The sequence below is a fragment of the Mobula birostris genome, chromosome 32 (genome assembly GCF_030028105.1).
Source record: "Mobula birostris isolate sMobBir1 chromosome 32, sMobBir1.hap1, whole genome shotgun sequence".
Taxonomy (NCBI): domain Eukaryota; kingdom Metazoa; phylum Chordata; class Chondrichthyes; order Myliobatiformes; family Myliobatidae; genus Mobula; species Mobula birostris.
In genome coordinates, this window is record NC_092401.1 from 8,404,507 (window position 1) to 8,428,335 (window position 23,829).

At 43.0% G+C, this 23,829-nt stretch overlaps 1 protein-coding gene and 1 long non-coding RNA gene across 7 annotated transcripts in view; one reads left to right on the forward strand and one right to left on the reverse strand.

The window, feature by feature from the left end:
- The window catches only part of LOC140191220 (sphingosine 1-phosphate receptor 2-like), a 50,994-nt gene extending 34,754 nt beyond the window's left edge, over positions 1 to 16,240 (forward strand). For all 5 annotated transcript variants that reach the window (XM_072248404.1, XM_072248408.1, XM_072248406.1 and 2 more), the window contains one exon: positions 13,025 to 16,240. In XM_072248404.1, the coding sequence (XP_072104505.1) occupies positions 13,187 to 14,272 (1,086 nt within the window). In that variant the 5' untranslated portion in view covers positions 13,025 to 13,186 and the 3' untranslated portion in view covers positions 14,273 to 16,240. The remainder of the gene's footprint in view (positions 1 to 13,024) is intronic.
- Positions 1 to 23,829, reverse strand: part of LOC140191222 (uncharacterized) — a 78,830-nt gene that overhangs the window by 24,066 nt on the left and 30,935 nt on the right. For both annotated transcript variants that reach the window (XR_011883791.1, XR_011883790.1), the window contains exon 3: positions 23,564 to 23,598. This is a non-coding gene — a long non-coding RNA (uncharacterized lncRNA). The remainder of the gene's footprint in view (positions 1 to 23,563; positions 23,599 to 23,829) is intronic.

Here is a 23,829-nt window from a genome sequence, read left to right on the forward strand (position 1 = left end):
GGTCAAAAGGAGATTGATAAATGATCCCGGGAATAAAAAAGCTTAATGTGTGAGGAGTGTTTGATGACTCTTGACCTGTACTCAGTTGAGTTCAGAGGATGGCAGTGCTGGGATCTCTTTGAAACTTACTGAGTACTGAAAGGCCCCTGAATAGAGTGGACATTCAGAAGATTTTTCCATTAGAAGGAGACTCTAGGATCTAAGGGCACGGCCTCACAATAAAGGGATATCCCTTTAGAACTGAGATGAGGAGGAATTTCTTCATCCAGAAGGTGGTGAATCTGTGGGATTTGCCACAAGGCTATGAAGATCACATCATTGGGTGTATTTAGGGCAGAGAATTTTAGGTTTTTGATTGATGAGGGGGAGACAAAAGTTACAGGGAGAAAGTGGGAGAAGGGAGTTGAGAAAAAAAGCAGCCACAGTTGAGGGACAGAGTTGGATCCATTGGCCCAACAGCCTAATTCTGCCCCTTTAATTTATGATCTATTAGACTTCTTTAATTTAAAATTTTTATCTTAAATGTAACTTTAATTTTAAAATAAAAGCGTTGTATCAGTAAGCATAAAGCTGGATTGTGATCAAAACCCGTGGATGATTCATTGGCCTCCTTAAGGAGAGGAACCAGGCTCTCCATAGCTGGTGAGATCTGTACGTACATCCAGACCCACTCAAGTGATTGGCCCTCAACACTCAGTTCAGGAGCAATAACAGATGATATCATTAATGATGTCATCATTTTATGAATGAATGAGTAATACAAGGTTCTGCAGGGCAGCTGGTGTGAGACCTGCATGTCAGTGGTCATGTGATTGGCTAGAGTAACTTCTGGGCCATTGATGAGTCCCTGCATGTATCACCATTGTAATGTGGTAAGTGCAGCATCATTTTACCCACAGCTAGCTTCCAAAAATAGAGTGACTATGTCGTATAATAGTGACATGGGGCTAATCTATTGCAGAAAGATACAAAGTTCAAAATTCAAGTTCAAAGTAAATCTATTATCAAGGCAGTGATCTACCCAAGCTCAAAAGTGTACACTGCCAAAGCCAAAGTAAATGTATTATCAAAGTAAATATATGTCACCATATACTACCCTGAGCTTCATTTTCTAGTGGGCATTTACAAGAAAAAAAATACAATAGAATTAATTCAATGTGCAAAAGAGGACGAATTGTGCAAATAATAAAGAAAAAAATAATGATACTGAGTTGTAGAGAGATCTCAGTAATGCAGCGATCATCTGTGTTAACAGTAATGCCAACTGGAACAGTTTAAAATTTTAGAGTGAGAGAAGGCAGGAGGATATCTGACCAGGTTCTTCCGTATGGTTAAGACCCAGAAGGGTTTCTTGTAGTCAACATGAAAATGCTGAGATGTCAGAATCAGAACAAGGTTTAGTATCACCAGCATATGTTGTGAAACTTGTTAACTTTATGGCAGCAGTACAATGCAATACATAACAATAGAGAGAAAAAACTGAATTACAGTAGGTATATATCTGTTAAGTAGTTAGTAGTGCAAAAAAATAAGTAGCGATGTGGTGTTCATGGTTTCGATATCCATTCAGAAATCGGATGGCAGAGGGGAAGAAGCTGTTCCTGAATCACTGAGAGTGTGCCTTCAGGCTTCTGTACCGCCTTGCTGATGGTAGCAATGAGACAAGGGCATGTCCTGGTGATGGGGGGTGCTTAACAATGGGCACGGCCTTTTTGAGGCATCACTCCTTGACGATGTCCTGGTTGCTACGAAGGTTAGTGCCCATGATGGAGCTGAATAATTTTACAACTTTCTGCTGCTTACTTTAATCCTGTGCAATAGTCTCCCCCAATACCAGACAGTGATACAGCCGTTAGAATGCTCCCATAATACAATTGTAGAAATTTGTGACTGTTTTTGGTAACATACCAAATCTCCTCAAACTCCTAATGAAATATAGCCACTGTCTTGCCTTCTTTGTAGCTGCATTGATATGTTGTATCCAGGTTAAGGCCTCAGAGATATTGACACCCTGGAACTTGAAATTGCTCACTCTGTCCACTTTTGTGAATGATTAGCCTTCCTGATGAGGAGGGGGCCTCCTCCTTTCAACCACCCTCCCCCAACAAAACTGGTGCTTTGATTATCAGGGCTCGTTTTTGTGTCTAGGGCCTACCACTTTGATGATACACATTCATCTCCGGGCTGCTGAGAGACACAGAGGCAGTTCCTCCTGTTCAGGCTGTGACCCTTTCTGCAGCCTCGCTTCCCAACAGTTCTTATCCCCACAAAAGTAGCTAACTACTTCTGGTAAAGACATAGTTGGGATTAAGCCACAGAGGCTGAGCTGCAAGCACCATGGAAAATCCCAACGTGGCTTTTACAGTAAGCAGCAGACTTCATTGACGTCACAATCAAAATGGCTAAACACTCCAGTGAGATCATCTGCCAGTTCAGTATTTTTTCCCTTCTGCCACTGTCTTACTCTGCTGGGGGAGGGTTAGTGCATGGGGAGGTGCCAGGGACCTCCCAACTGGTGTTTTGTACAAGAACACCAACTAGATATTTCAGCTACACTAAAATATGTTTGAAAGAGGAACAAAACTGGCAGCATGTATTTCTTTTAATAGGGTTTTAAGACAAAATAGAAATCATAAAAGCTGAGTGGGTGGCAGTATTGGTTAACAGCTGAGAGAAAAGATGGTTTATTAGAAGGATTAGTGAATCAGATTATATGGCATGGGCAAACAAAGGGGTGATCACTTTGCATAGAGGTCTAGGTAAACTTACAACTGTCCAGAGAAAAATTTTAGCCAGTTTTCTGACATGCAAAAGCATGAGAACAGTGATGGTTTGGGATTCAATTTCTCTTGTTTAGGTAGGATACAGTCAGTGTAAGAGGATTAGAGGCAAGATGAGCAGCAAAAGTATCAGTGAAGAGGCACCATAGTATGTTGGTTAGCATAACAATTTACAGTACCAGCGATCTGGGTTCAATTCCCGCTGCTGCTTGTAAGGAGATTGTACGTTCTCCTCGCGACTATGTGAGTTTAGTCCAGGTGTTCTGGTTTCCTCCCACAGTTCAAAGACGTACCGGCTGGTAGGTTAGTATGTCATTGTAAATTGTCCTGCAATTAGGCTGGGATTAAATTGGAGGATGGCTGGGCGGTGTGGCTCGAAGGGCTGCAAAGGCCGATATTGCACTGCATCTCAATAAATAAAAAGTGGTAAAGGCCATGTTTACAATACTACTGAACTGGTGAGAAACTGGGGTTATTTTTACCCCAGATAGTGCCTGAATGATGACTGTATTTTTTTGAGGAAACAAAGTGGGTCAATGAGGGCAGAGCAAATACTTTGACAAGGTTGCATGTGGCTATGTAGTCAAACAAGTAAAATTATGTGCCAAAATTGGCTATTGACAGGATTCCAAAATTCCAAAATCCAAACAACTCTCAAAACTATTTTTTTATTTATTTATTGAGATACAGTGCGGAGTAGGCCCTTCCAGCCCTTCGAGCCACGCCACCCAGCAAACCCCAATTTAATCTGAGCCTAATCACAGGACAATTTGCAAAGACCAATTAACCTACCAACTATACATCTATGAACTGTGGGAGGAAACCAGAGCACCCAGAGGAAACACACACAATCACAGGGAGAACGTACAAACTCCTTACAGACAATGGTGGGAATTGAAACTGGGTCGCCTGTACCGTAAAACGCACTAACCACTATGCACTTGTGCCACCAAAAATCCAAAATTTTTTTGAGCGCTGACATGACGTCACAAATGGAAAATTCCACAAGGTGCTGGGAAGGTTCCTAGATGATGCACAGGTCTCCATACCTCACAGAGATTTCTGAGAAGTGACCTCACATATGTAATGAACAGAAGTTAATGAAAAACAGAAAATTACTGCATAAAGCAAAAAATGAAGATCTCAATCGTGTATTGAAATAATGGATTCGTCAGAGTGAACATGTGCCGCTTAACGGTATGCTGACCATGAAACCAAGCAAAGACCCATCACAACAAACTGAAAATTGAGGGTAATTGTCAATATTCTGCAGGCTGGTTGCAGAAATTTAGGTAAAGACACAACATTAAACCTTTGAAGATTTGTGGTGATAAAGCATCTGTTGATCATGAAGCAGCAGAGAAATTCATTGATAAGTATGCCAAGATTGTCGCTGATGAAAATCTACAATACTGAACAGCTGCATCAGAACATATGTGTAATGAACAAGTGTATGACAAGGAATGCTTACCGATAGCACATAAATTCAGAGTTGGAAATGATGACAGTCCCAAGCTATTTCATTATATACACTTCCGGCTCCAAGCATTTCAGATAAGGGGTATTCAACCTGTAGTGTTTCTTTTAATGGGTGAATCAATATTCAATCCCTAATATTTTTGTAATATATACTGACACATTACTTGGAACTCAAGATGGCCATCCAGGAACAAGAATCAACTCCAGAAAGGGTACTGTAGCATTATATTAAGAGAATTGTGTTACTGAGTGCTGCTGTGCACATGGAACTGTATGCAAAATCCTGCCCCTGCTAGTGCGCCTGCAGCACCAACACCAAAGCTGCTATCTCAACACATGGGTGTAGAGGCTGCCTGTGGGTAGGCTAGTATGAGTGGTGTGGGCACAGAGCACAAGACTCGCGTGGCAGGTGTGTAAGCACATGTATGTCGATAGCCCCGCTGGATGCCAGTCTCTCTCATCACCTTGTCTTGGACATGATCGGAGCTGCTGTCTCCCTCTTTCCATAAAAGACTGCAAATCTCTCTCCAGATTTCTCCATGATAACAAGTCCAAGAGGCAGAAGCTCTTGTCGGGGTGGAGGGCAGCTGCTCACACCAGATTTCCAAACACAACCACAAGCAGCAGAAGCTGTCATACTATGCACTGTGGGTGTCTGTACTAAAGAAGACGAGGAGGGCTGGAACAAATCAGCTCTCCTGTGAGTAGTGCTAAGTGGCATACTATTCTGTGATTAAAGGATTATTTGTCACATGTACATTGAAACTTACAGCGAAATACCGGACAGGATGTTCCCTATCATGGTGGGGGGCGGGGGGGGGGGGCGATGCTAGGACCAGAGAGCACAGCCTTAGAATTGAAGAATGTCCATTTAGAACAGAGATGAGAAAAAATATTACTCAGAGAGTGATGGATCTGTGGAATTCATTGCCACAGGCTGCTGCGTAGGCCGAGTCATTGGGTACATTTAAGGTGGAGGTTGATAGGTTCTTCATTAATCAGAGTCAAAGGGCATGGGGAAAAGCAGGAGAATAGGGTTGAGAGGGATAATAAATCAGCCTTGATGGAATGGCAGAGCAAACTCAATGGGCTGAATAGCTTAATTCTGCTCCTGTCTGTTATAGTCTTATGGAAATGCATCACTTGTGTCAAATCAGCGAGGATTGTGCTGGGCAGCCTACAAGTGCCACTACACTTCTGGTGCCAATGTAGCATGTATACAACTCACTAAACCCTAACCCTATGTGTTTTGAATGTGGGAAGAAACTGGAACATCCAGAGGAAACCCACACGGTCACGGGAAGAATGTACAAAGCCCACTCTTGTAGCTGCCACTATAATAATGTTATGCTAACCACTTTGCCACTGTGACACCCCTGTGTAAACATCTTGTATCTAAACAAGGGGGGGAGGAATAATAAAAGAATATTCAGGTGACGCAAAACAAAATTGCTTCACAGTGAAGTGATTAAGGTTCCAGGAGGATACAGGGTTGGGCAGAAAAATGGCAGGTGAAATTAGGAGACACGAGATTGCAGAAGCTGTAATCTGGAGCAACAAGAATCTGCTGCAGAAACTGAGTTTGACAAGCAGCATCTGCAGGAGAAAAGGAATCGTCAACGAGGCAGGGGATTCGCCCTGAAACACTGACAATTCCTTTCCCACCATGGTTCGTCCTCACGCTGAGTTCCTCCAGCAGACTGTTTCTTGCCGCAAATGAAATTTGATCCAGAGAAATATGAGATAATACTTTTAGGGAGGTGAAGTAAGACAAAGAGAAAAAAAAGGCATATTCGGGGACAAAAAGTCCTCATCGTCTACATAAATAAATCACTAAGTGTAGCGGAACAAGTAAATAAGGATTTTAAAAAGGAAAATGGGATGTTTGCTTTAATTAATGAGACGTAAAATGTCAGAACTGGAAAGGTATACTAGAGTTGTTACAAAACTTCAGTAGTTAGACAACAGCTTGAATTGCATGGTTAGTTTTGGTCACTATTATTGGGATTATATGATTGCATTTAAGGGATTATGTAGGAGATTTATAAGGATGCTGCCATGACTGCAAAATTATAAATGTAAGGAAAGATTAGACAGGCTGGGGTTGTTTTCTGTGGAACAAAAGAAGATGTATGGACATTTAATTGATGTGTATAAACTGAGGGGCCTAGATGGAGCCATCACAAGTCCGGGCACACTGATATAACTGGTAGAAGGATCAGAGACAAGATAAGGATTTTTTGTTTATCCAGAGGGAGTGAGAAGGCTGGAAGATTGTGTGAAAGGGCAGAATGACTTGCAGGGCTACAGACCGAGTGCTGAAAGGAGGAATCAGGCTGGAAAATCTTCCATGTCTGGCACAGACACAATGGACTGAGCGTCTCTTTCTGAATACTCTATGATTCTCCATCTCCCAGAGGATTACCCAGCCCCAGACTGCCAACTGGAAATTAAGCACAGATTTCGACACATGGGACAGGCATATTTTGTATATTGTTCACACAAGTGTTTCAGACCTCTGAAACTACTTATCAAGAGCAAGAAGAAGCTCAGTGAATAGCATTGTTCATCATACAGTGTTGATCATGTATTGTAGAAATGGCCTGTTCAACCTATCTGCTCTTTGCTGGGTTTTATATTTCAAAAGTGCTAATCCCATTCATAAGATCTTACGGTGTAGGAGCAGAATTAGGCCATTTGATCCATTGAGTCTGCTCCACCATTTCACCATGGCTGATCCATTTCTCTCTCAGCCTCAATCTCCTGCCTCTTGCCTTGACTAATCAAGAACCTATCAACCTCTGCTTTAACTATACTCCAATGACTTGGCCTCCACAGCCGCCTGTGGCAACGAATTCCACAGGTTCACCACTCTCTTCCTCATCTGTGTTCTAAAAGGAAGCCCCTCTATTCTGAGGCTGTGATCTTTAGACTCTCCCACCATAGGAAACATCCTCTCCACATCCACTCTATTAAGGCCTTTCACCATTCAACAGATTTCAATGAGGTCACCCTTCATTCTTCTGAATTCCAGTGAGCACAGGTGTAGAGTCATCAAACACTCTTCATATGACAAGCCTTTCAATCCTGGAATCATTTTCATGAACCAACAACATCCAATCAACATTTCTGTCTATCTGAACAGTGTTGACTCAGACTGGGGTATATTTCCCTTTCTTGTATATGGTGACCTTTCCTGGAGTACAGCTCCCTCTCCTGAAGGTGCCAGTTCTCCCTGGAGTGCAGTCCCCAAGGAGAATCGAAGGTAGCACATATGGAGCAATTAGCAGGGACATTACAAGTATTGGTGTTCAAATCTGTAGTTTGCTGAAAGTGGCATACAGGTAGATAGTTTGGCCCTTGTGAATGTGGAGAACAGTTCCCCTGAATCATGGAATCATAGCACAGAAACAGACCCTTTCAGCACACATCATTATTGCTAATTATACCATTTACACTAATCCCATTTCCCTGCGTTAGACCCTTAACCTTCTATACTTTTCCAAACTATGTATCTTTACAATGTCTTTTAAACATTGCAATTGCATTTGCTTCCTTTGGCAGCTTGTTCCATGTTCTCTTCACCCTCTGAATGAACAACTCCTCCTAGGATATCTCCTTTAAATTTCACCCTCACGCCTTAAACCCGCAACCTCTAGTTTTAGATTCCTCTGGAAAAGAAGATTCTGTTTACTCTACCTATGCCCCTCATAACTTTACAAACCTCAAGAGACTACTGCTCATGTTCCTAAATGCTGATGAGAATAAAGCCACCCTATCCAATTTCTCCTTCTAACTACAGCCCTCCATTCCAGGCAACACCCTGGTGAATTTTGTTCGCAAAATGCAATCGCAACCTCTCTGAGCTATGCAATCTAGAACTATATGCAGTACTCTGAGTGCAGTTTAGCCAATGTTTTGTGCAGGATCATTATGACATCCCACCTCCTAAGAAAGCAAGCATTCTATCTGTCGTCTTCACCAACCTATCCATCTATGCTTCCACTTTCAGTGAACTATGGACTTGGGCCTTAAGGTCCCTCTTGACATCAGTGCTCCTAAAGTCGCTGCCACTCACTCCATATGAGCCACCAGAACCTGACATGCCACAGTCAGGATTAAATTCTATCTGCCACTGCTCCACCCAACTTTTCAGCTGATCTGTGTTCTTCTCTTCTTCGCTTGGGCGCGTGGCCAAAGTAGTTAAGGCGTTGGACTAGTGATCTGAAGGTCGTGAGTTCGAGCCTCAGCCCAGGCAGTGTGTTGTGTCCTTGAACAAGGCACTCAACCACACATTGCTCCTGCACATTTATGCCCAGTGGCGGCGGTTGGTGCAGTATGGACAAGACAGGACAAGATACTGCTCTACCCTGTCCAAAGCATACTCCTCTCTCTCCTGAGGAAGCTGACTCTCCTGGGCAGACAAAAGGCTCCACTCAGGCATTGCGACAACTCAAAGTTCAATGTAAATTTATACATATATGTCACACCCTAAATTTCATTTTCTTGTAGGCATTCACAATAAACACAAAGGCACGCAACAGAATTAATGAAAGGCCACACACAACAAAGACAAACAACCAATGTGCAAAAGACAACAAACTGTGCAAATACAAAAAGAGAAAACAAAGAAAATTATAACAATAAATAGAAAATAAATATCAAGAACATGAGTTGTAGAGTCTGTGAAAGTGAATCCATAGGAATCTGTTCAATGCTGGGTGAATAAAGTTAAGTGAAGTTGTCCCCTGTGTTTCAAGAGCCTGCTGGCCGAGGGGAAATAACTGTTGCTGAACCTGGTGGTGTGGGACCTGAGGCTCCTGGTTCACCTTCCTGATGGCAGCAGAGAGAAGATCCTGGATGGCGAGGGTCTTTGATGATGAATGTTGCAATGGTCCTCCTTGTAGACGTGCTCAACGACGGGGAGGGCTTTACCCATGATGGACTGGGCTGTATCCAGTATTTGTGAACGTTTCTGTTCAAGGGCATTGGTGTTTCCATACTGGGCCATGATTCGGTCAGTGAACTCTATACTGTGCATCTACAGAAGTTTGTCAAAGTTTTAGATGACATGCCAAATCTTCGCAAACCTCTAAGAAACTAAAGGCACATCTAGTCTGTGCTGAACCACTTAAACTGCCTAGACCCATCAACATGCACCGGCACCGGGACCTTAGCCCTCCATACTCCTATGCATGTTTGGTGGATGAACCCTTTAAAGATTTGAAGAGTAGCTTTATTTGCCACATGGACCATACATTGAAATGTTGAAAGAGACTGCTCACAAACTGTTTGTCCTACTCCCACCAGGGAGGAAGTTACATAGCATCCACACCAGAATCCAGACTCAAAAAGTTATTTTTCCTAAGCGGCAAGGCTGATCAACATCTCCACCCACTAATTCCACCACTACTTTATTATTTCCAGTCACTCACCTAGTGTATAGCCTAGCATCTTTATGGACATACAGTCAATCTATGTATATAAGCAATCTTAAGAACTTATATTTGTTGTGTTTATTATTATTGTGTTCTTTCTCTTATTTTATTTTTTGCCCTGCATCGGATCCAGGCTAGCAATTATTTTGTCTCCATTGCACTTGTTATTGTTCATTACAATGACTATGTTGAATTTTGAAATCCAACACAGTCCAAGGATTTGCTAGGGGCAGCCCACCAGTGTCGCCATGCTTCCATTGCCAACATAGCATGCCCACAACTTACTAACCCTAACCTTTGGCCTGTGGGAGGAAACCAGGGCACCTGGAGGAAACTCACACAGTCACAAGGAAAGCGTACAAACTCCTTTACAGGCAGCACCAGGGATTACTCAGGGTACTGTAAAGCATTGCACTAACCACTACTCTACCATGTCATCCAGGGAGTCATTGAGTTGTTCACCAAAGGGAATGAATGCCTTTTTGATGAAATATTTGTAACACAAAGCACCTTCTGAATGATACTGGCTCCCAATTATAAAGGTCTATGACAAGAGCCCATACACACAACTCTCAAAGTTCAAAGTACATTCATTATCAAACTATGTATACATTATATAACCTTGACATTCACTCCTTACAGGTAGCCACAAAACAAGGAAACCCCAAAAGAACCCATTAAGAAGAGAACCCAATGCGCAGAGAAAAAAAAATTCATGCAAATAATATAAGTAAGCACATAGCTTTCAGAACTGAAGTTGTACAAAAGACATGAAGCCAGGCATCACTGTAGCTGGAGCAGGGCACGGCCTCGGTTCAGTCTGGAGCTGAGCAAACATCACGGAGTAGCGAGCAGGACCAGGCAGAATTGGCCTGTCACTTGCCTCTGGTCCTGACACTCTGACCATTTCAATCTGGCCCTGTGCTTAAATCAGGTTGTTCTTCGCTCTTGGACAGCTTTGGGGCCTGGACCCAGAATTCACAATGCAGCCTGTACCTGACCTTTCCAATTTGTCCCAGCGCTTAAATCAATCAGACATCAGAACTTCCCTTACTCCTTACACCTCCGCTCACCTCTGTATACCTCTCCATTGTTAGTGGTGATTATTATTAAGAAAGTGTTATTAATAAAGTGTTTAGTAGTTTCCTTTGTTTTGTATTTTGCTACTGGTAAGTAATTGCTGGGCATCACCAATGCCATCTTAAACTCTCAAGTTGGTGAAAGTAGGCATTGATGGTGAATTTCCCTGACATCTCCATTGCACCAGGCTGTCTTTGGGAGCTTGAGGATAGGTGTTTGATGACTGGGATTAACCCAACACCAAACACATGGTCCACCATGCAACTCTGATGGCCAACCTTGTGTTTGCTTTTGAGACATGAACTACCTATAGTAGGCACCACACAGCATTGGAGAGATACTGCTAAAGTTACCACTATAGAATTATCCAAGCTGACTGGCAGGAAAAAAACAAAGCAATGTGGCATGATCTCCAGGGTGAACAATTGCATTATTGAGGCTCCAATTACAGTTTCAGTGGATGAACGTGGTTCAGGAACTGACACTACACTCCCAAAGTAAGTGCTCTACTTCAAACTATGCATTAGTACAAGGTTATCAGATGAAAAAAAATAACATTCCAACTGACTTATGGGAATTCTTGTCAGTTAGGCTGAAGGGCCTCTTTCTACGCTGTATGACTCTTTGACTGTTCAAAGTAGAACAAGAAGATCTGGAAGATACTGAGAACCAGATATCTCTTTGCTGGGAGTACAAAGAACACCAATCATAACAGTAGGAGTGTGATATCTCCCATTCTTCCCCTTCCATTCATTCTGTCAGGCATCTCCTGCCCTACCTATTGCAGAATCTGTAGGTCATATATTGACTTCTTCAGTCTCTTGGTGCACAGACCGGCGTGGGGGTGGGGGGCTGCCTGAAGAAGAAAATATATGGTTTTATAGGAAGGATAGGAATGCTGAATTGTTATTTTTGGAATTAGTACACAGACATATGTCTGAAGAAATGCTGAGCTTGCTATTTGTGTTTAGATCAAGGCGGTTTGTGGTGACTAATCAGTGGCTTTAGCCTTTCTAGCTGCTTGGCAGTGTTTGAAAGTAATTCTCTAAATAAAATCTGACCCCTCAAACCTGGTCTCCCCATACCAGTTCACCAGTCTTCACCTATCCAGCTCACTGTATTCTCGACCTTGCCACAACCTATATTGGGCCCCTTCTCTGCATCTGCTTGAGCAGGAGAGATCGTGTGACAGGAAGTGGCCTCATACGGGACCATTTACTGACTGGATCCTTGTGCTGAGGTCAAGAAGAATGAAATTGTTCTTTGTGGTTAATGCTAGTGGGATTTTAGATCTCAGAGGGCCAAGTCTGTTACAGGACTGCGGATATAGAGTGATGCAGGCCAAGTCAGGCCCAACCAGCAGCAATGCCTTTCAACTAAACTGATGTTATTTGTTTGGTTGATAGAGTCAAGTTTCTAGTGAAGCTTTGCCGGCAGATACTTGGTAAATAAGATTAGATGTAATACAAAAATTCAGAAGCATTGCAATGCACCATTGTGTTTGGATTGGGGTTGACAACAAGCTCCTTGGGATCTGTAGCAACCAATGATATGCATCAGCGGGAGTACTCTAGTCAATGACAACATTTGGGATATTAGAATCTTATTCCTCTTTTATCCGTACTCCATTCCACAGCCAGGTAAGTAAGGAAATGACAAGAGAGCCACCTTTTATAGAGGCATAGCCTGGAGTCCAGCTGGCCCATGCAACTTAGCTCTCAAGGATAGATGCCTGATGTAGGAGGACACAGACAAGAATCTCCTTCCCTGTGCCCCTGGAATCTAATGGCAAGGGCTTGTATCCTCACTTTGCCTCCTCCATTCACCTACCCCAAAGGTGCAGCAGTCAGTGCTGCTGCCTCACCATTTCGGTGATCGCGTTCAATCGTGACATTAGGCGCCATAAGTGTCTGAGGCTTTGCACACTCTTCCCTGTAACTATATGGTTTCCCTCCACCACCACCCATCCCCGGATGCTCTGGTTTTCTCTCACGTGCCAAAGAAGCGCTGTTGGTAGGTCAAATGGACACTATAAATAACCCTTGGTGTTAGTGAGTAGAAGAAGAAGTGGGGTGGGGTGAGATAAAAGGTATTACAGGGAATGGGGTTGATGGGATTACTGTTACGACCCAGTGTGGACTCAGTGGAAAATAAGACCTTAATGGTATTAAATAGGAAATGTTGCAGAATGTTAATGTTAATTGGTTAGCTACATTTGATATAATCAGTCTTTTGTTGATTTTACAGGTGATGGAGAACCACAATGGCAGCTCTATGTGAAGTTTACACTTTAGGATCGCATCCAAGCTGCAACCTTCACACCTCTGTCTGACAGTGGGATTACAACTCAGAACCCATTATGCCCATGAGGGAATCGGCCACCGACAGCTGCCAGAGACTTCTGTAGAAATGGATGAGAAGTTTGGACTGTGCCAGGTGCCTGTGGGCTCCTTCAGCAATTACTACAACAAGAACTTAATCAGTTTTTACTATAACCTGACTGGTAAGCTTCGTGAAGACAAGTACAAGTCAAAGGACCTGAGTGTCGTGTCTGTTATCTTCATCATTCTGTGTTCCTTCATCATCCTTGAAAACCTGCTGGTCCTCGTGGCTATCTGTAGATACAAGAAGTTCCACTCGGCCATGTTCTACTTCATTGGCAACTTGGCACTGTCCGACCTGTTTGCGGGCATTGCTTACATCTTCAACCTTGTTTTCTCGGGCGGCCGGACCATGACTCTGACCCCACTGCAGTGGTTTTTCCGAGAGGGAACCATGTTCATTGCACTGTCAGCCTCGGTCCTCAGCCTCTTGGCCATCGCCATTGAGAGACATGCTGCCATTGTGAAGGTGAAACTGTACAACAGTGACAAGAACAGTCGAATGTGCCTGCTGATTGGAAGCTGTTGGATTGCCTCAGTGCTGCTGGGTGGGTTGCCAATCATGGGCTGGAACTGCATGTGTGACCTGAGTAGTTGCTCAACCGTCCTCCCTCTCTTCTCCAAAAACTACATCTTATTCTGTATTACCATCCTGAGCATCATCCTGCTATCCATCGTCATCCTGTATGTGCGGATTTACCTGATTGTACGATCTAGCCACTGTGAAACAGCAGCCCCACAGACCCTGGCCTTGTTGAAGACCGTGACCATTGTCCTTGGTGTGTTCATAGTCTTCTGGGCACCCACCTTCATCATTTTGCTGCTAGATTTTGCCTACAAGGGGAGTGATTGCAAGATCCTGTACAAAGCTGAGTATTTTCTGGGCCTGGCCACCCTCAACTCTGCCATGAACCCCATCATTTACACCCTGAGGAGCAGGGATATGCGCAGGGCATTCCTGCATGTTCTCTGCTGTTGCTCAATGATGGACAAAAAAGCTCAGATGGCATCTTGCTTCCCCACACTTCGCCACGGCAGTACCTTGAATCGGTCTTACCATAAACACACGACACTAGAGTCACCAACGATGCCAGAATGTACCACCTTTGTGTGATGCCTGTGGTTTACAAGGGCCAGGTGGTGAGGGTCAAGGTCAGAGGCACAATTAGCCCATGCATTCTACACTCTAGCTCCTCGCACATGGCCTTGGTCAATCCCCATGCCAGCTATCTCTCTACTACAGGAGACGAGTTGGATCTGACACCCAATCTAACTACATCAGCTGACCAGTGGGATTTTGTTTTTGTTATCCTGGAACTCATTTGCCACCAGCCCATCAAAAGGAAATAACCTTGCCAAGAGAACTTCTTCTTCAGCCACACCAGGAATAATGGGTTGTCAAGACTTTGCGACGTGACCAGAGCACTCTGAGAATGTATTTCACCAACATAATGACTGGCCCACAACCAATGGGTTGAAGGTCACCAGGAGGCCACATGTGTTAATAATGCATTGCAGAAGGGAGGAAATAAAATAATTTGTGTGGGCATTGGTACAAAAACACAGACCATTCAAGATGAAGCCACCCTCAGCGAGGAGAAGCAAGATCTTATATCCTGTCTGGTTAGCCTCCAAACTGATGGCATGAATAATGATTTCTCCTTCCAGTAAAAATATATTTCCGTCTCCCTCCTCTCTCATTCCCCACTCTGGCCTTATGCCTCTCTCATCTGCCAATTACCTCCTCCTTCCCTATCTCCTATGGTCCGCTCTCCTCTAACAGCCCTCCTCACCTCCCCATTTCTGGTCCACCGCAAATGCCCCTGTGTAAAACTAGTCACAGTACCCAGTGACCCTGGCCTGACCTGGGTCACCCTTAAAGCAGCATAACTGTGCAATTGTTATCCCAGCTTATTAGAAATGGACAGTGGTAGTCTTTATTGCTCGCTATCCAGTAGCACCGTGCAGCTCATTTACCACACAGACCGCTGCAGTTCTTAAAGGGCACTCGTTCCTTGGGGGCATTTAGAGATGGGTAATGAATGCCAACAACATACACATCCCAGAAAAAAAAAGAATCAATGAGCAGAACCTATTCAGACTATTGCCTTGGCAACAGAAGAATGGCTGACGCATTGAATTTGATTCGTGATATGTGGAGATTAAAGATGTGTTACTGCTGCTCATCTCTGATTTAATATTCATGTTTCAGTTCTGTTTTAAATGTGATACATGCAATTTAGAAATGTTTGTCTTTACAATTCTTTGAAATATGCACATGCTGCTTGTTGCAACTGTCCCTCTTCCTTACACTCACTTTGAAACAGTCTCCAAGTGAACTTTTATTTCAAAAGTTTCTGTGCACATTTCAGGAATCATCGCTGTTCGGCCAGACACTGGATTTGTAAAGACAAAGCACAGCTCTAAGATTGAGAGGGCAGCCTGCACTTGACTTGGCATTTAACCCTTTACGTGGAATCAGTCCCCACATCAGAATCTCTATCCCTGAGAGAACCCTGGCTCCTTTCTCCCCAATCTTTCACCCCCATCTTTGGGGAAAGATGTGCAGTTCAACACTGAACATGTTAGAATTATCTTTCTATTAAAATTACACTTAAGCCTGCGGGTGAAAGCTTCATTGGTGTTGTGACCTCCTTTTCCTTGTGTGACAAAGGTAAAGATGGACACAGTTAAAGTGTTTTCATCAGCCTTTCCCTGCCTTGACTTCAGCCAAAATTCCAGCATTTTCTATGATGATGTTGTTTTGGAGGAAGTTAATGAGAATGAATTGGGTGGGACATCCATGGCCAGTTAGGTGGACTGCCCTTTCAATGAAGGTGAAACAATAGGTTGTGCAGTTACAACGTTTAAGTGACAACACTACAGCTAACGGCAGTATTAAATACCTAACGTTTAATAAAATGCCAAATATAGAATAGTAAACGGTACGAGATCCCATTGGGGGTCTGTTCACTGAAAACGAAATGAATGAAAAATAAACTTTTTCTAAAGAAAATCTCTAAGCATGGTTTCTGACTCTGGGTTCAAAAACTAGACCACTGAGAAACTCTGGATTTGTAGTTTTTCAATGTGGCTTTCAAGGAGTGGGCGGGGTGGGACTGCAGCCGCAGTGGGACTGGGCTTTGATTTGGGATGATTTAACACTAACGCTTTGTGAGAGGTCCCCTCTGTAGTCTGATATCCATTTCTTTCTTTTTCATGCTGGTATTGAGCCTTGTACCTAACACCAAGTAAGCGAGTGTGTATCTGAAATACAGACAGAATTAAAGCAGGATATGAAAGCTTGTTGCTCAGAATACAACGAGAAACAGCTGTGAGAGGTGACAGTCAAATAGTGGCAGATAACATCTTTCGGAGTACAAGAAGGTTGAAAATCTAGAACATACGTGGGTGCACCATTAAGTTGCAAGGACTTTCTAAATCTGATGTCAGCTATTATCTTCTTAAGAGGCAGAATGGGCTCAGAGGACCTACCAACCCCGACCCCACACTTTTTGTTCACAGTTCACTTTTTAGCAGTTCCCTTTTGAAGAGAGAATAGGCTGAGTTTAACCGTGCCTGCCTTGTTTTCAAAATGTCACTAAGTTCTGCAGAGTTGAGTATCTCTGAATTGTGTTGTCAGCTGAAACTTTATCAACACTTGGAACCAAGTTCCATGCACATCCATGGTCCCACAAAATCTTCCTCTTTGTCTAATAATTCCATGGGATCTTTTGAATCTCCCACAGAAAGGAAATGTCAATGTCCTACCTGAAGGATTCCATTTCCAACAATGCAGCTGTCCCTCACCACTACTTTCCAGTAGGGGAAAAGAACAGAAAAATTATGTCAAGGCCAAAACTAGAAGATGGAGCAGAAGGTTGGGTAGAGAGGGGAGATTTAGGGCTTCAATGTTTTATCATTCATTCTGTGGGCTCTCTTGTTTCGTGGCTGTCTGTGAAGAGGAAGAATTTCAGGTTGTATTCTGTGATATTAACCTAAATCAACTTATTCATGAAGTCATAAGAGTAATACAACACACAGCTATAGGTCCTTCGGCCTAATTCATCCATGCTGACCAGTATTTATTGTTCCTGTTTCTTTCATTTCTTATTTTCTCTGACAATGCACCATTCCCTCTGTATCTCCCCTCTATCAGAGCAGCATTTGTTTGTTATTGCACCTTGAGATTTAACATATAATTTAATCAGTGCTCTGGAGAGAGACTGTATAATCCATCCACCATACAACACATCAATAGCCACTCAACTTGTGAAGCAGCAGGGTGGGTCTAAGTCTCTATTCAGTATATCAAAACTCATCACCATGCACCATGTTGAATTAGTCTCTGTCTCTGGTTCTTCCCTCTTGCTACAATTTTCCTCTCTGGAAACCATGAAGTGTTTTGCAGATTGTTGAGGGTGAACTAACCCGAGTACTGTAATGACTCTTACTACTCCCACTACACACACTGTGTAGTCTCTTACATTCCAAAACCTAGGCCTTCAATATTCATTCTGAGTGTTGGCCCAGTTTCACACCCTGTCTATTTTCAACTCTTTATTTCTGTAACATTCAGACAATAACTTCTGAGATACCCCCTTCCTCGTCTCTATATTTGATGGAAATTAATCCCAAATTACTTCTGAGGATTAAAGTCTGGAGCTACACCTTATTGGCTTCTATATATTGGCAAGACCTGACACAGACTGGGAGATCGTTTTGCTGAACATCTACGCTCTGTCCGCCAGAGAAAGCAGGATCTCCCAGTGGCCACACATTTTAATTCCACGTCCCATTCCCATTCCAATATGTCTATTCACAGCCGCCTCTACTGTCAAGATGGAGCCACACTCAGGTTGGAGGAACAACACCTTATATTCCATCTGGGTAGCCTCCAAACTGATGGCATGAACATTGACTTCACTAACTTCCGTTAAAGCCCCACCTCCCCTTCGTACCCCATCCATTATTTCTTTATTTATTTTCTCTCTCTCTCTCTCTCCCCCCCCTTTTTTTCTCTCTTTTTTTCTCCCTCTATCCCTCTCACGACAACTCCTTGCCCATCCTCTCGGTTTTCCACCCCTCCCCCTTTCTTTCTCCCTAGGCCTCCCGTCCCATGATCCTCTCCCTTCTCCAGCCTCGTATCCCTTTTGCCAATCAACTTCCCAGCTCTTGGCTCCATCCCTCCCCCTCCTGTCTTCTCCTATCATTTCGGATCTCCCCCTTCCCCTCCCACTTTCAAATCTCTTACTAGCTCTTCTTTCAGTTAGTCCTGACAAAGGGTCTCGGCCCGAAACATACTGTACCTCTTCCTAGAGATGCTGCCTGGCCTGCTGCGTTCACCAGCGTTTTTTGTGTGTGTTGCTACACCTTATTGCTTTCCTGCTCCTTTTCCTTTAAAATGCTCCTTAAAACACAACCTCTTTCAGGGGTTCCCAAACTGGGGTCCACGGACTCTTTGTTTAATAATAATAATAATAAGTACTTTACTTATCCCAGGAGGGAAATTATTTTGTTACAGCAGCAACACTTAAAAATACACTTAAAAATAATAATAAATATAATAATAAAATTAACTACTCATAAAGCACAGAGTAATAATATACATGATAATAACTTACCAATGTGCAATACTGTGCAATAATAATGTATAAAATAATAAAACAGAGTCTATTGTACTATGATGTGTGTTCTCCTGTCACACAGAGATAACTATTCTATATGCTTATTGCATTTGGTAGGAAAAGTTTTCTGTAACCATCCTTGTGACAGAATGAGCCTATTCAAAAGGGTTCTCCACTGTTTATGCAGTAGGTCGTGGAGAGGATGTGCCTGATTGTCCATGATGGATAACTGTTCAGTGATCTCTCCACCACTAACTCAAAAGAGTCCGGGTTTTAGCCAAGGACAGATCCAGCCTTTTTGATGGAGTTTATTTAGTCTTTTTGCATCATCAGCACCGATGCTGCTCCCCCAACATAAAGCCGCAAAGAAGACTGCACTCGCTACAACTGACTGGTAAAATATCTCCAACATCTGCACACAGTGAAGGATCTCACCTTCCTTAGAAAATAGAATCTGCTCATCCCCTTGTAAACGGCCTGCGTGTTGATTTTCCAGTCAAGTATTTGTACTCCTGCACCACCGCAACTTTTTCTCCCAGAATATATACAGGACTCGTCACAGTCCTCTTCCTCCTAAAATCAATCACCATCTCCCTGATTTTAACCACATTCAGGAGCAGGTGATTCCACCTGCACCACTCCACAAACTTGTCCACCAGTCCTCTGTACTCCGACTCCTGCCCATCTCTGATATACCCAACCACTGCAGAATCATCAGAGAACTTCTGCAAGTGACTAGACTCAGATTTGTACTGAAAGTCTGAGGTGTACCGGGTGAACAGAAACAGAGACAGGAGAGTCCCTTGTGATCCTCCAGTGCCTCTCACCAGTATCTCAGACAGAGAATCAGCCAGCCGTACAAACTGGAGTCTATCTGTCAGGTAGTCAGTAATCCAAGAGATAGAGGATTTGTCTACACCCATCCTTTACAGCTTCTCACTCAGAAGAAGTGGCTGGATTGTATTGAAGGCACTAGAGATATCAAAAAATGTGGTTCTCAAAGTGCCACCAGCATCTTCTAAGTGGGAATGAGCTCTCTACAATAGGTAGATGATGGTATCATCCACTCCCACATGAGGTTGGTAGGCAAACAGTAGAGGGTCCAATGAAGATCTCACTTTTTGTCCAGGATAAATTAGGACCAGCCTCTCCAGCACCTTCTTCACGTGAGAAGTGAGGGCAATTGTTCAGTAGTCATTCAATTCAGATGGAGTCACCATCCTTGGTACAGGAGTCTTCCATTGCACCAGTATCTTTTCCAGACTCAGACTCAAATTGTAAAGGTGCTGCAAAATACCAGACAGCTGACTCACATAGGCCTTCAATACTATGGCATTAGCCCATGGCATAAAAAAGGTTAGGAACCCCCGCTCTAACTAAATGGTCAGTCACAATCACAGACTAGGTGAAAATGCTTGCCCTTGACAGCGTCAGTATTTGATCAGGTTAGGCGTGAAGGAGCCATGATAACGCTGGTCTGCGTACTTCAAGGGGGGGAAGTAAACCACCAATGGATGGAATTGTACCCTCACAATGAAAAATGGTTATGACTGCTGAAGGTCACATTAACCAGCCATAGGACAAGGGGACCATGGGATACACCATTTGCGGAATTCTTCGATATACTGAAGTTCTAATATACAATCTCTCAAGTTTGTTATAGCAACCTTATAACACTAATACCGTCTACATGAAGATGTAAGAAAGTCTGCCAATGTTAGAAACAGAAACACAAACACAAAAAACCTGTTAGAGAAACTCAGCAGGTCAGGCAGCATCTACAGAGAGAAATGAACAGCTGACATTTCGGGCCAAGCCCCTTCATCGGGACTGAAAGCCAGAATGAAAGTGAAAGGGAAAGGGAAGGGGAAGGGAACAAGCATAAGCTGGTGGGTGATAAGTGAATCTAGGTGAAAGGGGGGAGAAGAAGGCTAGGTGGGGTAAAGAGTGAAGTGGGAATGATGTGGGAAGCTGGGAGGTGATTGGTGGAAGGGGCAAAGGAAAGAAAAACATGCAATCTGACAGGAGAGGAGAGTAGACCATTGAATAAAAGGAAGGAGGTGGGGAACCAGAAAGAGGAAGGTGTTGATGATGGGCAGGCCATGAGGGCATGGAAGGGTGAAGTGAAGGGGTAATGGGACCAGAAAGATAAGGGAAAACATAGAGATAATTTGGACACGAGAAGCAGATTATGATAACCAGCAGAACACTTGGCCTTGATCTTGGTTGAAAACTGTGCTGTATGCTGGTCACTAGGCACGGCACAGTTGATTGAACAGAGGGCCTGGGACACAGGGGAATGGTTTGCATTAAACTCTTGTACTGTTATTTTGTTATGTGGTAAGGATGAGTCAAGTTTAGAATCTCAGAAAAGAGGCAGAACTGAAGTTGCAAGAGCCAGAATCTAGCGACACAGTTTCATAATTAGAGGACAGGCTTGCCCATTGTGTCAATGAGATATATCTTCACTTCGTAAGGCTGTGGAGGCTCAATCATTGATTGCATTCAAAACAGAGTTGTGCAAACTATTCCCCATTATAAGTTTTAAACAAACTGATCTACAATGTTGTGGTAAACCATGTATATATGTTGTAACTCGGTTACCTGTCTGGACACTCACTGTGGAGGTCGTATTGTACAGCGAATAAAAACCTTTCAGTATTTTACCAAACCTCAGTCTTTTGGAGTAATTGAAGGTGCTTCAAATATCCTACTTTTATTTGGAATATTTAAACATAAATTCGGATTTTATTCAGATTTATTGATCACACGTACATCGAAACATGCAGCGAAATCCGTTATTTGCATTAACAACCGGCACACCTAGGGACGTGCTGAGGCAGCTCACAAATGTTGTCACACATTCTGGCACCACGTACCCTGTCTGCAGGGCTCAAGAAAACAGGACATAACAAGCACCTAAACTGTCCCTCCCCATAATGAACACTTTCTCATTTGCTGATATTCCCTTGCCTTGTTGCACTTCCCCAAAGGCATTAAGGACTCAGAACATAGAACTTACCGTACAGTACAAGTCCTTCAGTCCATGATGTTGTGCCATTCTTTTATACTACTCTAAAATCAATCTGACCATTTTCTTCTACATAGCCGTCCATTTTTTTTTATCATCCATATGCCTATCTAAGAGTTCCTTAAAAATCTCTAATGTATCTGTCTCTGCCACCACCTCTGGTAGGGCATTTCACACATTCACCACTCTCTGTGAGAAAATTTTATCTCTGATATCCCCACCATATTTATCTCCAAAGACATTGAAATTATGCCCCCTCGTATTAGCCATTTCCACACTGGGGAAAAATCTCTGCCTATCTGCTCAAGCAATGCCTCTTATCTCTTGTGCACCTCTATCAAGTCACCTCTGATCCTCCTCTCCAAAGAGAAAACCCCTAGCTTGCTCAACCTTTCTTTATCAGACATGCTCTCTAATCCAAACAACGTCCTGATAAATCTCCTCTGAGCCCTCTCTAAAGCTTCCACATCTTTCCTATAATGAGGCCACCAGAAATGAACACAATACTCCAAGTACGGTCTAATCAGGATTTTATACAGCTTCAATATTACCTTGTGGCTCTTGAACCCAATTCCCCCGACTGATGAAGATCAAGACACCATACACCTTCTATCACATCATAACCCTATCAACTTCTGCAGCAACTTTGAGGGATCAATGGATGTAGACCCCAAGATCCATCTGCTCCTCAGAACTGCTAAGAATCCGGCAATTAATCCTGTATTCTGCTTTCAAAGTCAACCTTCTAAAATGAATCACTTCATACTTGTCCTGGTTGAACTCCATCGCCCTCTTCTCAGCCTAGCATTGTGTCCTGCCAATGTCCTATTGTAACCTATGACTACATTCTATGCCATCCATAACATCACCAACTTTTGTGTCATCTGAAAATTTACTAACCTACTTTCCACTTCTTCATCTAAGTTATTTGTAAAAATCACAAAGATCAGGGGTCCCAGAACCAATGCCTGCAGAACACCTCTGGTCACCAACTTCAGTCATAATATGTTCCATCTACTAACACCCTCTGCCTTCAATGGGCAAGCCAATTCTGAATCAGCACAGCCAAATTTCCTTGGATCCAATGCATCTTGACTTTCTGAATAAGCCTATTATGGGGAACTTTACCAAACACATTACTAAAATGCATGTACAACACAAGGTCTCCTAGAATTCCCACATCTGACATGAAGAACTCACCGGTCACCCTGGAACTGTTCTTCCTACTCTAGCTAGGCACTAATAGACAAAGAAAGAAAGAAGCTTACCAGAAATTATTTCTCTCACATTCCTCTGTATATACTTCCATTTTATCAGCTTTCCACATCACTTAACCACATGGCTAATATGAGAACAGCTTTAACACCAGTACCAAGAAACTGCTTGACTTGAGCCTGATGAGGATCGCACTTACATATCTAGTACGTATCTAATTTCCTGTTGCAAACAGCTGATGCTCATCCTTTGTAGTCACCTTCTTAATAGATATTAACACTGAAATCATGCAAGTTCACACTTCTATTCAGCCTTAAATTCTGAGCTGATAAGAGTTTGACCTCTCCGAATCTTTGCTCCAAATACTGCATTTTTGTCATATTGTATCATAGCTGATGTAGCATCACCCAGTCAATGAAACAAACATGCCCTTAAGAAGGTTAGAGAGCTACAGCAGTTCTGCGTCACTTCAACATTTATAAACTGCTCAGGGACCAAGGTAAAACTCAAGCAGAGACAGATTAACACATACCAAATGCAGGAGGAGCCAAACAGGTCAGGTAGCATCTGCGGAGAGATGAAAGATCGATGTTTAGACTGAGCACGTTTATCAGGACTGGAAAGGAATAATAATAATAGTAACATACATATAGAGAGTACTTTTCATACAGACAATGTATTTCAAAATCGGGTTGAGTTGTTTCCCAGTCTTTGCAATTTACTTGCAGACATTTTGTCACCGTGCAAGGAGATATCATCAGTGTGTCATTGATTGTGGTGTGCCCTCCAAATGCTTGG